Consider the following 18,054-nt stretch of genomic DNA (forward strand, 5'->3'; position numbering starts at 1 on the left):
TGTTACATTTTGCATAAAACTAACACAGCTTTTCAATAATAAGAACATCATATCAGCAGTTGAACATAGTGGTGGCAGTGTGATGGTCTGAGGCTTTTTTAAGACCTGGAAGACTTATCATAATTGAATAAATGATAAATTGAATGAATTCTGCTGTCTACCAGAAAATCCTGGAAGAGCATACCCAGCCATCAGTTCATGACCTTAAGCTGTCAAGTGCACTTGGATCATGCAGCAAGACAATTATCTGAAAAACACCAGCAAGTCCACCTCTGAATGGCTTAAAAAAAACCTGAGGTTTTGGAGTGGCCTAGTCAAAATCTGGACTCAGGTCTAATTGAGATGCTGGGGCAAGATCTTAAAAAGGTCTTTCATATTCCAAAAACCCCAAGGAATTTAAACAATTCTACATAAAGGGGTTGGACAATATTCCTCCACAGCGATTTGCTAGATGAATTGCCAGTTATTACAAGCGCTTTCTTGCAATTTTTGCTGCCAATTGTTATTCGATTTACAGCATATCACTTTCTCACAGAGGGCCAGGTGCTGTGGATAGTTTTATTCCTTTAGAAGATAAAATCATTATTGAAAAAAAATGCACTTGTCATTTACTTGTGCCATCTTTGTCTAATTTGATGATCTAAAAGTGGTTTTCAAAGTGTGAGGCGGGTCTCCCCTGGGGGGCACAACAGGACTTCAGGGGAGGGGTGGAACCTTAAACTAGAAAAAAGGGGATTTGGTTTGCTAACTTCTGCTGTGTGGGGCAAAATGGACAGATTTACAGTTACTCTAGAGTTACTATTTAAGTTAGGATTTCATGTGCATTGGTGCTGATGATGCTCAACAGTCAGAGTGTTTAATCTGCAAAGATGTTCAAGCAGATGACTGCATAAGGCAGTGTAAACCCTGAGGTCATATTGAGCCAAAGCACAAAGTCTAGTGACCAAACCAGGGGAATTTTTTTGACAGGAAGTATACAGAATTTCAGTCACTGATGTCAACACCACGACAGCTTCTGCAAGTGCAGGTTTGGGGCACAGACAATAATCAAAAGTGAGTACCAGGCAAAGCTTAAGGTCAAGGGTGATCTACAGTTATACAATCCTGAATCTACTGCATCAATGCATCCTGATGGTTCCCACTAAATTAGAGTGTAATAATCAGGTAGTGTTGACAATAAGTTCATCTGAAACCAAATATTTGCCTGGGATGGATGTTTAAAGACATATGCAGAACTAAATAATATAAAATAATAAAAAAATAAATATAAAAATATAAAATATAAAAATGTTAAAATAAAAATGTTTAAAGATAAGACATAAATGTTTGGAAATAGCATTTTTCCATCCTATTCTTTATGAGGGTGGGCGTCCATGAAATAAATCATTCTCTTTTAGGGGCGGCTCACTGGTCCACACTTTGAAAAGCCCTATCTAAAACATTTTAGTATGAAAAATACGCAAAAAAATAAAAGAAATCAGGAAGGGGGCAAATACTTTCGCAGCGCTGTAGGTAAGGTGTTTTAATGCAGGGAAAAAGTTAATATCCATGCATTTTATTGGCCTAAAAAATGTTTACTGTTTCAAAAAAGTCTTATAAATGTTCAGAGAACAGAAGTCCAAATGATGTAATAGTTTAACCATGGGTTTTGCAGGAGAAGCTGGCTTCACTTGAGGCCAGCATTGAGCAGCGTCTTAAGTGGGCTGGAGGAGCCAACCCAGCACTCGCCCCGGTCCTGCAGGATTTTGAGATGACTATTAGGGATAGGCGAGCCATGGTTGCCAGAGAAAACCAACGCACAAGCCAGGTAACTTCTAAACTTTGTAACCATGATCATTATTAAGGGAGAATTTGTAATGTGAACGTGCTTTTTTCTTTTCCAGTGACATAGCTCCAAAGGTGATTATAGTTAAAGCAAATGCCAGGTTTGCTTGTGGTCTTTTTCAGGTAACCTTCTTGTGCTCCACCATCCTGAACTTTGAAAGCCTTCGGACACGTTCCCCTGAGGCACTTAACATGGATGCATCACTGTTTGAACTGCTGAAACGCTGCCAACAGACCTGTTCCTATGCTGCCCAATTTAATACCACAGTGTCTCCACTGGAGCTCCAGCTACTTCACAGACTGGTGAGTTCTATTTTCTTCTGATACAGACCATGTCAAAAATGCATAGCAGTGCATTACAAGTTAAATAATTGTATTTTTCTTGGAATAGAAAACATAAAATATCAACATTTTAAGGAGTGTCAAGATCCAATCATTGCTTAAAGGTGTTATGTAAAATATATAATATGGAATGTTTGAGAGGTAATGAGGGGATTGCTAGTTCTTCTTTGTAAGGTTTTGGCTAACCAGGACGGTGTTATCTGTTAGAATACAAGGACATGGAGACGTTTTATAATTTAACTGCCGGAGGTCCAACAGTATCTCTTACCTTCAGACCCAGTATTATTTATGTTTACAGACTGCAACAATAAATACAGCAATAAGATACAGCGCATAGCGATATAGTATTCTCAACTCAAATATTGCACTGAAATTGTTTAGAAATGTTTTCTTGTTCTCTTTCTACCACAAACAATAATCTACAGTAATGTATATAAAGGAATGCACCACTTGAAGTGGCCAGCTTTAGAAAAGTTTATCTATACATTTACAGATGGAGTGAGCTCCCTGCTAGGGAACAGACGACACTACACTTTAGGTCTATAAACAGACTTCAATATGGCACATAAATCTACTGAACTTAAAACAACATAAACATAACTTGTGTTACTTAAACTTGTACACATCAAGATTGCTACTTTTTAACCTCCAGCTGACTATGGAACAGGGGTACAAGAAATAGCTTCAGCCCTCCATGTTAGCAGGACGCTACAACAAGAAAGCTAGTCACTAAATGAACATACTGACTGTACAAATGTACATCTCATCATTGACTCAATACTGGTAACTGATTATCTGAAAAAGGGAAAGATGGGTAAGTAATAGAAAAACTGTCTAACTGGACTTAGCAAACTGGTCTGACTCTATGGTTTCTGAACAAAAGCAGTTTCTATTTTTTGAGCTCTTTGTTCATCTCTACAGAGCCCAGTCCTGGACCTGCCAATAGGAAGTCCCGATTGGCTGTCCTGTGCCCAGAGGAGGCTGGAGGAGGAGTTGAGTGTTGAGCAAAGGACTCAGGAGGAGCGGGAGCAGCAGCTGGAGTCTTGCGGAGAGACATTACAGCTACTAGTAGACTCAGTGAAGACTATTCTTTCCAACCACAATCGACAGTTGGCGGATGTCAAACACCTGCTGAAAGCAATGGCTAAGGTACATATAATGTCCAGCTATGTCTTTCACACATGCACATAACTTTTGATAAACATGCAAAATTGTTGTTGCTGTGACACTGCTATTTTGTCTGTCTATCCTACCCGTGTCATATATTGGCCTAATTCAAGAGTGTGACTTAGGCAGTTTTATAAGCTTTTCAAAATTGCAGCCACTTCAAAAGAAAAAATCTACCTAGCTAGCAAAGTTACTGCCATGGTGAAGGACTCACTCCTTATTGGTAAGTGATAAGGTGTACTATAGTATAGGCTAGGCTATAAATGTTCCATAGTTATTTTTTTGTTTAGGCAACAAAATAGCTAGATCCATGGAGCTAGCAGTTACTGATAATTAGAATCTTTGGCTGCAATAAATGTTTTCCAGAAGCATCACACATTTGTGACTATACCAGTGTTAATGTCGTCGACTAAAACATCACTAAAATTGCTCTGATAATTTGTGAATTACCCCGACATCAGTATTTGGTATGGTGCATTCCTATGAGATATGAGTCTGTAAGTCAAATTTACAGTCATTTCTGAAGGAAAACATGGAGGTGCTGAACAGTGAATTTTTATTTCTAAAGTTCATACAAAAAAATGCAGTTATGCACATCACGTTCTGCAGGTGACATTTCCTTCATGTGTCCTATACAGACTGTTAACCAGAGTTAACAGTTAATAATAGACAACAAGACAAGGGTTTTTACCTCTCTCTATATATAGTTTAATATTTTTTTAGATTTGTAGCAAGCTGTCCATGACTAACTAGTGAAATATCTCTCATTACCGATTGAGGCTGCGCAAGTCACCTGTGCTTATCTGAAGCTGATCAGACAGAGAAGAAGGCTGAGGATCCCTCCCGTTAGTATAGACGGGGAGACATCTAATGTTGAATATGATTCTCTCCTGTTAATTTTAACTGAAGAGAAGCACTGTTTAAAGCCTAGCCTCCATGTGTCAAAACTTTATCAATCAATTATCTTTATTTTCAGCGGAACTGTAGCAATAGGGAGTGAAGTAATGGGGATGTGACTCAATATTACCATGCATGAGTATTTGATATGAAGTTCTGTTAAATGCACGTTTGAGTCATGGCTAGACAAGACATGATATATGTAAGCAATGATTAGTTAAAACTTATCAAATGGACATTTTATATATTTCACTTGGATTAAAGAAAACATTTCTAGTCTTATAATCTGCTGTCATAGTTATAAAAAATAGTGTGAAATATTGTCTTGTTCTCCTGAGCCTTAATCTAGTCTTGTTTTGTCTCATGAGCAGTGTTTCGACACACCCCTAGTCTGGATACTTATGTCAATATGATATATCAGAGTGTTTGGTTTTTTTTTCATAAATTTGCAAAATTTTCTAAAATTCTGTTTTCACTTGTCATAATGGGATACTGAGTGTAGATGAATGAAAAAAATATATTTTTCTCAACTTTAGCACCAGGCTGCAACATAACAAAATAGAAAAAAAAATGAAGGGGGTTTGAATACTTTCTTAACGCGCTGTATGTTGGGTTGTGATTGTCTGTGTGGGTGTGTGTGTGTGTTTATGTATAAATGGATTGGATAGATTCCAATAGAAATTATGATGTGACATTTTAATGTATTTGCCATTTATTGCATAACAAAAAGGGAAAATCTGTAGAATCTAGATCTCACTCTCATGTGACATTTGGGAACAATTTACCCTTTATTTGTGCTCTGTGCATAAGTCCATGTTTTTTTCTTGTTATTTCTCAATTGTCATGGTTGCAAGAGACATGCAAATCAGGCCATGATCCCAAGGGCAACAAAAGAGCTTTCCCCCTTCATACCTTTTGTACTATAGGGAATGAGTAAGGGTTTAGAGGGACTGTTTTGTTTTGTTTTTTTGTTGAAAATGCTATTCATTAGCCCCTTGTTTACCACTGTTTCAAGAGTGTTTCTATGTGTTCTATGACTCCAATAACCAGCACTGTTAAGCTGTAAAACTGAAGTGTTGTCTGTGTTGAGAACTGTAGACATTTAAGATTTAATGTATTACATTGATAACTCAATACCAGAGTAACAAAATAGATTTTCTGCTATCATGACAACCCCCCACCATGGTAATATTATCCCAACCCTTTCATGTGTTTTGGGACTTATGGAGACCACTTGTCATGCAGGATCTCAGTCCAAGGCACTTTTAGGTCATGGCACTTTCAAGCTTTTACTTAAATAATGTACCTACGCAAAATAAGAGAAATATTATTTGGTAGAGAACCTGCTTCATGCAAACTCCCTGATAAATAAACAACATTATTGCTCTTATGCTGAGTTTCTTTGCCTGGCAATCCTTAGAAATATCTTTGTCTTTCAAAAGCTGACACCAGAATTAGAAATACACCAGCCATGAAAATATTCTTAATGTTTTTATTTGTTGTAATGGGTGGGTAGAAATTATAGATAGAGGTATAATAAATTTAGGTTTTGCCTTCAAAGTTAAGATTTTTAGAAGTGAAAGGGTCTGAAAACTGAGTCACTCTCAGATAGCCCTATCACAATGCCCCCTTTGAGCTTTGCAGTTGAATTTATGCCATCCCATTATTCTTGTTCTGTGTATGCACAAAATGTCAGACTTTGTGTTAATTCTTTGATACAGGATGAAGAGTTGGCATTGGCAGATGGTGAAGAGGTGGCATATGAGGGCAGCATGCGTCACTTCCTAATGGAGTACAAAGCATGGCAAGACAACATCCAGCTAGCGTTATTTACCCTGGTCCAAGCTAGTGGGCAGCCTCGGAACCATGAGCAGCTTGAACTTCTGGAGGAGATCCCTACTACCCTCAAGGAACTGCAGTCCCAAAGCCAGAGGTACTCACTCTCACAGACATACATCAACTCTTGGTTTAATATATTTAATCTTTATGTATAACTCCTGTGTTATTAATTTAATTTTGCAACACTAGTGTCTACAACGGCCTGGTAGGCTTTGCTTCTCCATTGGTGACAGACAGAGACAGTGAATGCGCCAGTCCCCTGTCCACAGCACAAACGAGCTTTGCAGCAGGTATGGGCCCACAGGAATATACTCACAATTTTTTCTTAGCATCCCACTTGTGATCTTACAAAGAAGCTGTCAAGAAACCATAATTTTCTTTTTTTGAAGATGTAATTCATTTTAGGAAGACAAATATTTATGTATTGACATCTAACACTGAAAGATAATATACAGTTAATTCAGTACTTTAGACAGGAAAAGCACTATGTGCTGATTGAGTCAATATCAGATAAGAAATAGGTACTTCAAAAATGGAGGAAAAAGGGTGGGCAAAGATGAGACCTTTTTTTTGTAATTCCTGTTGCTTTATAGTCAGGACCCCCTCTTGCCAAAAGTGAGGCCCTGAGCAGACTCTGAACTCCTCCCCCGGCCTGCTTATAGGTGGCAACAAGCCTGTTTATAGTATTTCCAATAACTGAATGAACTGAATGAATTGAATTAACTGAATGAATTGAGCTTGAGCATAGCTGCCGTTTTTTTCACAAGGAAGAAGCTTAAAACCTTCTTCTCACATATGCATAATGTATGGATAGAATGCATGTCAATAACTGCTGTGTAGCTAAACCTATTCTAATCGCAATGTGGTTTGACTTTAGCAGTAAGATGCAGTGGGGTAAAAACCCAGCCCGACTCAATGTCCCAAAATGCACGCAAGACTCTGCAGCGTAACCTGGGAACACCAAATGATACCCCTCCGAACACTCTGGTGATGAACAGCAAGCCCCTAAACCCCAGCCCAAAGAGGGCTGTACGAGACCCTAAAACAGGACGAGGTGCTCTTTTACGTTCTCTTTGTAGTGACTGCATAATAATCTATTGTTTAAAATCCTTTGAATTCCCTTCTGGATTAATACAGTATCTATCTAGAAATCTATCCTTCTGTCTATCTTCTTTTCTTTCTGTCTTTCTTTCTTTATAGTATTCCTGAGAGATATACTGTTTCTCAGATTTCTAGGGACAGAGGTAGGCTTAACTGTAATGTCAAGCAGGATCTATTAGATCTAAATATTTTATTTCCATTTGAAGGAACAGCAACGTGGTTATGAACATATGCTAACTATTCATTGAAGTTAAAAATCATTGCACTGCTTTGATCCTGTGATTTGTTATGTTACAGCTGTCCAGGAGAGGAACTCGTATGCTGTTAGTGTGTGGAAGAGAGTGAAAGCCAAGCTGGAGGGAAGAGACATTGACCCCAACAGGAGAATGAGCGTTACAGAGCAGGTAACAGGATACTATCCTACGATAGGATAGTTTTATTATTTTAATATAACATCCAATATTATCTTTCTTAGAACAAGACTAGGTTTAAACCTAGTATATGGGAGACCCAAGCGGCACCCTCCGGACCTGAAAAATGAAGCCAATGCAGAAGTGCAAAAAATTGCAATACTGCGAGTGTCCACTTGAGGCTGGCTGCAGGAACACCGACTCTCAATGGTCGCAAAAGTCCTGTCTGGACACATGTTAAACAGCTGGTTTTGACTCTAGAAATAAACTGGTTCACAGCCTGGTTCAACACACCAAACGTGTCTCATTAGCTAGTGTCTTATTGTGCTCCCACTGTACGGGGGGTGAATTTTTTTGTACCACGATCGTTTGGATTATATTTAGGATGAAAGCTGATTAGTGCGTCTCATTTGATTGACAGATAGCTCGGCAGGCAGAGGCTCTGTTTCTGTCAACCAGAATGCTAGCTAGCAGGCTGACAGGAAGTTGCGCTTAGTGGGCGGGCCATTAGGTTGATCCAAAGTTTGGTTGAGACCGCAATTTCAATATGGAAGCTTCCATGGATTGGCTTCAAGAGCCGTTTGAGTCCGCCTATTGTAAGCAGACGACTGACGTCACACGGGGTTTGTCCAATTCTTTCTACAGTCTATGGGGTGACCGTGACTATCTGGGATGCCTGTTGAAATGCTAGACTGAGATGTGTGTTCTAGCAGAGTGACTGGTGTTTGCGGTGTGTAATTGTGCTGCCCCTTATGTCTGTGGGTTGAGAATTGAAAGATCCCAGAAATGTAAAACATAAAGCCTTGTCAGTAGTAGACAACTAACCTAGCATGCCATGCCATGCCATTCCTGTTGACTTGGCAATATGAATCCAAGAGGGGTCTTTCTGTAGGTCATAGCAAGATACATACACTGCTTTCCACATTATTAAGCAAATGACATTTTTCTCTTATTTTCCAAAATATTAATGCAAATGACAGAGTATTTTTCAAGTCATCAGCCATTAGAGCATAATTTAAATGTTTTTGAACAAACTTCATAATTATAAATGTTATTTTAAAAAAAATAAAAACCTCAAAATGCACTTTTCCCACATTATTAAGCAGGTCACAGGTTTCAGGCAATATAGGAAAGAAAAAGGATCTCTCTGCTGCTGAAAAGTGTCAAATAGTGTAATGCCTTGGACGAGGGATGAAAACATTAGATATTTCATGAAAAATTAATCGTTTTTAACGTACTGTGAAGAAATCTGTGGCTGAATCAGAGCACAGACGGGTTTGTGCAGATAAAGGCATAATGAGGAAGGTTTCTGCCAGACAAATTTGTCAGATTAAGAGAGCAGCTGCTAAAATGCCATTACAAAGTAGCAAACAGGTATTTGAAGCTGCTGGTGTGTCTGGAGTCCCAGCAACATAGGAGGCAGTTCACATCAAAACTGCCATTCTGGGAGGCTATTCTGGCATCTTGCAAGAAATTCATGCAGAAACTCTCCAAAAACTCAGAAGTTCAATGGATGCAAGAATTGTGAAGGTGATATCAAAGAAGTGGTCTTTATGTTAACATGTAACTTGGCCTGTCAAGATGTTTTTGATTGAAATAGCTTTTAATGTCAGTAAATATGACCTCCTAATGCTGCAAATTCAGCAAATGACCTTTTTCAGTTCTTTACAACCAAAAAAATTTTTTAAACTCTGTCGTGCTTAATAATGTGGAACAGTGCATTTTGGGGTTTTTATTTTTAAAAAGATAACGGTTATGATTATGAAGTTTGTTCAGAAACACTTGAATTATGCTCTAATGGCTGATGACTTGAAAAATACTCTGTCATTTGCATTAGTATTTTGGAAAATAAGAGAAAAATGTCATTTGCTTAATAATGTGGAAAGCACAATTTCAAAATCCTAGGTTGAACCTGCTGCCGAGGCCAATTTTTTGAGAATTTCTAGGGGGCGTCACTGAGCCATTAAGCCACACCAACAACAAAAATTACATTAATAAGCTTGTTCATGCACTAAGACTTTCATGAAACAAGTTTAATGGCAGTATTTTCTCTTTTACCACTTGATAAAACTACTTCCTGTGTCATGGCGAGTGAAAAAATCACCATTGTCACAGCGTTTGACAAAAAGTCATGGTCTTCATAGTGGTGCAAGGTAAAGGTCTTTGGATGTTGCTGAGCAGATTTGAGTGGGATTTGATCGACCATACAGGAATCATGGTTAACTATAAAGAAGTAGTAACTTTCCATTACCAGTGCACTGTAAGAAAAAATTAGTTGAGCTTACTTAAAAAAATTATGGAAAGTTGTTGCCTCAAAAATAACAAGTAAACTACACTTGACTTTTGTGATTTAAAAAAACTTGTTTGTTAGTAGTGTGCAGTACTTGTTCTACTTGAACTATTTAAGTATTCACTACTAGTTTAAAATCAATTATTTTAAGTTTTCACAACTGAGATTCAAATGTTAATTTAAGTTTGCAGGACTTAGATCTAAATCTTAAACTTAAACCTAAATCATCTACTTTGAGTGTGTAATACTTAACATTTTTAGTGCATTGTAAACACTGATAAGTTAATAGCACTCAAAATATCTTAGATAACTGATTACCTTAGAATATCAGCTAGTACAAAAGTTTTGTAAGTCATCATTTCACCTAAGGTGGACTAACTTGTGCCACCATTTGCAACAATGGCTGTTGGTGACCCACTTCATCAATGACAGTGTGCCATACAACTTTCACTGATGCTGAGAACAGTATCAGTACCCCCTATGGGCGGGACATCTTTAATTGAGACAGCAACTTCACTCGTGGTGTATTTTATTTATTTATCTTATTTCACCTTTTTTTAACCAGGAGAAAACCTCATTGAGTTTAAAAATCTCTTTTTCAAAAGTGTCCTGGCAAAGACAGCTGCAGCAAACAGAGTGCATAAAGGTTTAGTGCCCAAAGGCATTCTGGGAAAACTGCAGATTTGCCACAACTCAAATAATATGAGTTATAACAAGAAATACTTAAATTGTTTGAGTGCTGTTCACTTAAAACTGAAATAAGTTCTATCAGCTCATAAAAATAGAGTTCAAATCGTTGTTTTGGATTTTTAAGTTAACACAACTTAATTATACCCCCTTTTTACTTAATTTTTTTAAACTAAGTAAACTTAAGTAAATCAAGACCTTTTGCTGTTATGGCCAAGAAGTACAATTAACTTGTTTATAATAAGTATTCAGAACAGGTTAAGAAGAACTGAGTAATTTCAACTCAATGTTTATGAGTAAAATGGATGTTGCTTTTTACAGTGTGGGTGGTGCTTAACCTGACACGCCAGATGGATTTGTTTCACTCATCCATCTGGAAAACCTATGATACACAGCGAAAGGGCAGAGCCTTTGATTGGATGAACGTTCCATCTGTCACATCTTTATGGGCCAATCAGAGCAACAAAACATGTGTGGTGCGCATGCACAGCTACCGAGGCATAAACTCCATATAGAACTGCATAACGCGAACCATAGCAACTGTAGACATCTCAGTACACGACTTTTGTTGTTTTTGAAAAGAAAACCAATGACCAACAACCCAATGTTGTTCTTTTTTCTTCTTTTAAAGAAGAAATGTTGTCAAGTTCTGATAAAACTGGTGCTTTAGTAGCATCCATGCTAATGTCTTCCGCCGTAACGGCACCAACTTCTCTAACCAGGCCCAAACGGTTCAGACAGGAGCTTTGCAAGAGGGATTCGCCAGTGAGAAACAAAGAAATGGGTGTATCCGTCTGCTTTGCAAGGTTAGGTGGTGCTGGGGCTGCCTCAAAAATTTCAAATGCAGAAGAGTTCAGGATGGAACTATTGCTCTGCACATGGAATTTTATTAAGAAATGATCAAAAACAACTGAGTTATAGCAGTTTGACATTTTATGGCGAAGCATCAAGCCCAAATTGAAGTTTGTTGTGACGGCAAATCTACACCTTCTGACGAAAACTCACTAATTTTGCTACAGATCAAGACTAGTGTCTTAAGGGTTTACCCAGTAATTTTGATGAGAGAATAATCAAAGCATTAAGAGATACACCTCTGAAAGTAAAAACATGATGGTTGCCGTCACCACTAGGAGGTGGTATGATCTATAAGAAATATTACCACGTAAGTGTGTTAGGATCTGAACCCTCATTATACATTAAAAATTTCATTCAGTTAGGACTATGTACAGCTGAGTTAAAAGCAACTTCCTTTTTCTTAAAAGAAGAAAAAAAAAGCAAATTTGAGGGCTTGCCATGGCCACGCCCTTTGAGTTTTGTACAGAGGCCACATTACTTTTGTTGATTAATGTCTCTTCTAGCCATATAACAAATTTCACATAGTTCTGATGACCGTTGTCAGACAAGTTAATCTTAGACCACAGGAAATGGCAAAATTTCACACATTTTTTCAAAATGGCGGACTTCCTTTTGGAAATTCACCATGAGGATAAAAGACTTTTTTTTTTTTTCGGGTAAGAAGCTGAATATAAGCGCCAAATTTCACTCCTGTAGGTTTGAAACAGTGTCTAGGGGCTGTATTTTTTGTGAGTTTATGAGGCGCTATTGATCCAGTTTCCCACACTCATATTGGGGATCTATAAAATATGAACATTTCCAGCAGGCCACACATCTATGCCAATTTTCATGAGTTTTTGTGCATGTTCAGATACTCAAAAATCCAGCCAATTGTATAAAATAATAATAATAATTAAAGCTGCAGGCAGTGATAATGGGCCCTCGCAACTTGTTGCATGTTGGGATGTGTCGCAACCGCGGATGTGTAGCAACCATTGGGTGCTTACAACAAGGTGTGCTGCACTCATGGGGTATGTGGGTGTTGCAACACTCACACTTTCACAGAAACAGAGGGTGCTCCCCCTCATTAATTTCCAGAGCTTGCCATTAGGTATGAGCCCTGAAAATTTTGAATGCAACTCCAAAAAATGAAAAAATCACAGGATTATCAGCTTCACAGCTCCTCTTTCTGCTTTGGTTAGCTCAGTTTCTCTTTCTCCCTGTCTCTCTTACATGCTTGCAGCCTCACCCCCTCTCCCTCGTGTTCATGCTCACTGCATAGGAGAAAAATGACGGAGTGGCTTAAAGCATTAACTGTCTTCTGACAGAGATACAGATGTGTACAAGTTTGTTTCATTATTTTCTTCAATGCTTTGATATCAGTTTATTATTTTATCTTATATACATGGATAGATAGACTGATACAGACTTTATAATGTGTTATTTGCTGTTTGGACCCTGTCCTACATAGTGTTGCAATATTTTCTATCATCACACGATGGTAGCATAGCCTTAAATATGGATCCATTAAGAGAACATTCGACATCCAAAATGAAAAAAAAAAAAATCAACTTGCTTTTGGTTTTACAATATGGGTCCAAGAGGCTTGAATGTAGGTCTTAACATATACATACATACATATATATATATATATATATATATATATATATATAAACTTACTGACGGGCCCTATCCAGATCAGTCAAACATGGCATGCCGATTCTTGAAGCAAACATCTACTGACCATTGTAGCAGTGCCTATGCTCACAGGAAGCTCAAAACAAGAGTCAACAGCAAAATAAGCTGTTTGGCATTGGCAGAGAAGATTTGGCACATTTTTCATGGGCGCAACCCACATACTCAGCTCTGCTGCACATCCCACAAATGCATGATCCTTACAAATGTGGCATCATTTGAAAGAGTAATAAACAGGCTTTCCAACAGTATAAGATTTGTTTGAAAGAAGCATTATTACAACAGAAATAATGTACCAAACACAAATTGCCTTACTTTTTGTTTAAAGTTTATATGCTTAAAGAGGGGGTATTATACTTTTCTGATTTTTAAAACATAAATATAAAGTCAAAGTGTTGGGTGTCCATACTCCACGTATGCAAATTTTCAAACCACAAGATAAACGTATGCAGCAGTAATCTTGGAATTAGCGTGTAAACTGGTGAAAACGGTTAGTTGAAAATCTCTCTGAGATTCTCCTGAGAAGAGATTTCGATGGAGCAAATTGATGAGGTCATCGCAATAGGATCTCCTGACTGGTTCGTGGTTCGTCCGTGCTGCCGGCAAAGCGGAACAGACCGCCCCCACAAGGCCTTTGAGCCATTTAGCCATTTAGCAACACAGTAATTAAACATTTACCAAACAGATACGTCCTGCTCTATCCTTCACTGCTGCTGGTTTTCTTCCTCCCTCTCTCCAAACTATCAGGATCAGACTCCGGGTCTAACACGTACGGACGTATATATCAAAATTCGCCATATTTTACTCAGTCGGACCGGTTCATTCAAAGTTTTCAACTACTAGCATAACAACATTAGCCACATTGGAGGGGGCGGGCACAAAACATTGAGTCCTGCCGCTGTCCAGCCTCCAGAAAATTGGCCAATCAGGGGAAAACAGGTCTGTGGAGAGGGGGTTATTAAAGAGACAACAGCAAAAACTAAGCGTTTCAGACGGAGGTTAAAATAAGGGTTTTTCAGGATGCCAGTGTGAGAAACATGAGGAGTTTTTTGAGCTGTAAACCATGTAATGCTACTACGTGGGTATCAGAGAGATGGTGTAAAGCCTTGAAAAAAGGCATAATACCCCACTTTAAGCATTTTCAAAGGCCTATGTTATATGTGCTGTGGGGGCTGATTTTTTAAAATATTGTCGGGGGCACCACTGAGACAATAAGCCACACCCAACCAAAACACAAAGGACAATCATCTCATATTCTTACTGTGAATTTTTGAGCCAGATTTCAAGACTCTACAAGTTTTCTAAGCCCAGGATAATTCTACTTCCTTTTCATGATGAAGAAAGATTCATCATGGCCACACCCTTTGAGTAACAAAAAAAAATATTCCAATGAAATATTTAACTATTACAAGTCTTCTTACTACATGCTTAACATGAAAGTGTCTGGATGAATGCCCCAAGAGGTATTCAAAAAAAATATGACATCTGCAATTTGCCACTTTTTTACCAAAGAAATCAAAATGGCGGCCTTCCTGTTTTTTACACGGCATGGTTCCAAGAGGCTTTTTTTGAAGATCTTGAAATGATGTACAGCAGCAGTCCTCAACCTTTTTTGTGCCACAGACCGGGTTCATGAAAGCAAACATTTTCACAGACTGCCCATCAATGTGTGCGGGGTAAATGCCACAAATCAAAATTGTTTAAAAAACAGCATAAAAGCAAAGTGCTGAAAAAAACTACAAATCACCATAATGCTGAATTAGTTGGAGCACTGAACTTGTGTCGCCGAGACGGTCCCATCTAGGGGTAATAGGAGACAACGACACCCGAAGTGTGTTCCTTATGTGTCTAGTCTGCTCCGTAATTTTGTCTTGGTTGCAGTCACTGCAGAAAATGCTGCTTCACAAAGATAGGATGTTGGAAATGGAAGCAGGGTTTTCAGTGCTTTTGTGGCCATCTCAGGATATTCTGCCTTGATTTTACTCCAGAATCCTGGCAGAGATGCTGTTTCAAATGTGCTTTTAAGGCCACCAGCATTTGTAACCTTCAGCAGTTGCTCTTCTTCCTGCGCGGACATGCTTGATTCCCCTGGTATGTTCACAAATGGGTCGCAGATCCATTCCTTTGCAGTTCGTGGGTCTTTTGTTGTTGGAAAGTAATGCTCAAACTCACTTGAAAGCAAAGATAGGTGATCCTGCACCAGCTAGGAGAGTGAAGGCACAGACTCAGTCTCTTCCAAAATCCCTGCTAATGTTTGAAACATGTCAAATGTCCCTCTGTTCACTCGCCATCTCCACAGTTCCAGTTTAGCTTTGAATGCAGCTACTTTATCTGCACGCTTAAAAACAGTTGTTATTCTCCCTTGAAGTGACAGGTTGAGTTTGTTAAGCAGGTTGAAAATGTCATACAAATAAGCTAGTTTTGTGACCCAGTCCTTGTCATTGAAATGTGCTGCATGTGGTGACTTTTTTTCTGAGAAATCTCTGCAGTGGCTCTCGTAACTCAAACATTCTCATCAACGATCTCCCTCTAGAAAGCCGCCTCACTTCTGTGTATAGGAGCAGGTGTCTGTGCTCTGCGTCCATCTTCTCCAAAGCTGCTCGAACAGGCACGAGTTAAGCGCAGGACCTTGATGTAGTTAATTACTTTAACAACATCATTCAATACGTTGTTAAGTTTAGGTGACATTTTTCGGCCAACTACATAGAAATGTACAGTGCCTTAAATAAAGCATTGGTCCCCTTTCTGAGCCCTGATTTTTTTTGAATATTTATCACGCTTAAATGTTTCGGATCATCATACCAATTTTTATATCTCACAAAGACAACCCAAGTAGATACAAAATGCCATTTCTAAATGATGATTTTATTTATTAAGAGGGAAAAAAATCCAAACAAGTAATTGCCCCCCAAGAACAAATGAGAAACAAAATGACTGAAATCTATCAGTCTAAACCAGAAAGGGGGAAAAATACTTTTTAAGGCACTGTAAGATATTTACTACATGTGTGCACGCAACTAATGGTTTTTATGTTTGATTTGATTTGTATATATTGAGCTGACCGCTCCCCATTCTGGTTTGGACAGGCTAACTATGTTTTCTGTTTTGTTGCAGGTGGACTTTGTCATCAAAGAGGCCACAAACATGGACAACTTGGCCCAGTTATATGAAGGCTGGACTGCCTGGGTGTGAATGCTATGCTGGTTCATGTCTATGATCCAAAGAAGGCTTGGAGATCCACCAGAGGTCCAGTGGGTCTAGGGTGTCGCAACAGCAGCACCAGGTTACACTGGGGGAAGGAAATGGAAAGCGGGTGCTTAGTCCACCCTGGCCATCTCCTGGGGCAAGGACCTTGTGGTACCGCTGTAACCACACTCCCCCAACCACCAGCGATTGGGCTAACACATCGCGTTGTGGGCCCGCTGCCACGCATTCCTTTATGGGGTTTGACAAGGCAACGCAGTGCTGAGTGTGGGAAGGGGGTAATGGGGGTTAATGCCTCCTAGCCCTCAATTCGGAAATACTTTCTCCCTTCATCTGCATAGCTCTATTTTATCCATGAACCCCACTTCGTCCTATGAGGAAATCTAACTCCACCAGAGGGAAGATAGGCTCGAAGAGAGCAGTTCCCCTCTGAAGCATAAAGCATGTATGTAGGCTTGTGGGTGGGACTTCAGTGGGACCAAAACTCAGATGGATGATACATTTGCAAGGCCACATTTGTTTTCCTCTGATCCTTCTCAGTGGTCTTATGACTGATGGACCTGTAGGTCACTCAGTTGGCAAGAATAATGAGAATGAAGGATTAACAGTATCCTTTAGGCTACATCTGCATCCTACTGAAACCTTAGAAATACATTGAAAACAGTAGTCAAACTGTAATTTGATTGTTATGCCTTACATTTAAGACTGACATCAGATTTTATGTCAGATTTCCCATAATTGTGCTTTTGTGGGGAAAAAAACACATCCTGTCATATAAAATACTTTTGTATTCCTCATTTTGAGTGTAGAACAGACAAAAGTGAACTCAATTTAAAGATCACCTGTCTGCTTCTTTCTCTTCCACGTGTCTTGAGTCTATGTTGTGATTTGTTAGTTATTTGTTGGATACAGCTGTAGGAGTAGATTTCTGCCTTTTTTGCCTTGCCTGACCGATGTTGCTTGACTCATATGTATTCACTCCACAGCCCCAGTTGTTGCATTTTATTATTCTTGACCTTCAAATTTTACATTTTTAGTGGGAGAGATTCATTTTGGTGTTGGTGCAAAATGCTACTTCTTAATACTTTTATTGAGCTTTGTTGTATGCCAAATAAAACATGAAAATTAAAACTTGTAAGCTCTCTATTTAACAATATGAATCATTTGGTGAAACTTTCCATGTGCTAGTCCCAAGTTAACACATCTTTGAAAGGCATCCTTTTGTTACCGGTTTGAAAGTATGGTAATAACTGTTCTACAATCCAGGAAGAGATTTGATTAGGGGTAGGTACGGTGGCTGTGAAGGGCAACTGCCTGACACATTCCAATTGAAAGAGATCTGCTGCAAGAATGGGAAAAAATTCAAGTTTAGCAACACAACCAAAACTCCAAATGATATTCAAACAAGGAATTGTAGTGCAATTAACAAAACACACTGCAAGTATCTAAAACAAATGCATTAAAGGCAAATGCACTGCAGATACAGAAATCATTCAAAACTCCAATCAATCCATACCTAAAACCTGCTCCCAAAATCAGGTATTTAAATGGAAGTGCTCACAAGCACAAACAGCACCAGCAAGCTCACAGAAAAGCACTCAAAAGCCATTTCTTAAAGCCAAGGAAGGATCCTGGAATGGCGTTTTTTTTTTTTAAAGGTAAAATAAGAAAATAAAATGCTATTTCCCCATTAGACTCAGCATTTGAAAAACATTATTTTGTGTATTTTGGGGCACTTGTACTTTTATTAAATCAGTACTTTTA

At 38.6% G+C, this 18,054-nt stretch overlaps 1 protein-coding gene across 6 annotated transcripts in view; it reads left to right on the forward strand.

The window, feature by feature from the left end:
* The window catches only part of smg1 (SMG1 nonsense mediated mRNA decay associated PI3K related kinase), a 247,249-nt gene extending 229,828 nt beyond the window's left edge, over positions 1–17,421 (forward strand). For 5 of the 6 annotated variants that reach the window (XM_041777927.1, XM_041777930.1, XM_041777931.1 and 2 more), the window contains 8 exons: positions 1,655–1,807; positions 1,948–2,127; positions 3,088–3,315; positions 5,952–6,163; positions 6,259–6,359; positions 6,947–7,123; positions 7,468–7,574; positions 16,201–17,421. In XM_041777927.1, coding sequence (XP_041633861.1) covers positions 1,655–1,807; positions 1,948–2,127; positions 3,088–3,315; positions 5,952–6,163; positions 6,259–6,359; positions 6,947–7,123; positions 7,468–7,574; positions 16,201–16,278 — 1,236 coding nt within the window. In that variant the 3' untranslated portion in view covers positions 16,279–17,421. The remainder of the gene's footprint in view (positions 1–1,654; positions 1,808–1,947; positions 2,128–3,087; positions 3,316–5,951; positions 6,164–6,258; positions 6,360–6,946; positions 7,124–7,467; positions 7,575–16,200) is intronic. The other variant, XM_041777929.1, reaches the window with a different exon arrangement.
* The last annotated feature ends 633 nt before the right edge of the window (positions 17,422–18,054 follow it).

The sequence above is a fragment of the Cheilinus undulatus genome, linkage group 21 (assembly GCF_018320785.1).
Source record: "Cheilinus undulatus linkage group 21, ASM1832078v1, whole genome shotgun sequence".
NCBI classification, from domain to species: Eukaryota; Metazoa; Chordata; class Actinopteri; order Labriformes; family Labridae; genus Cheilinus; species Cheilinus undulatus.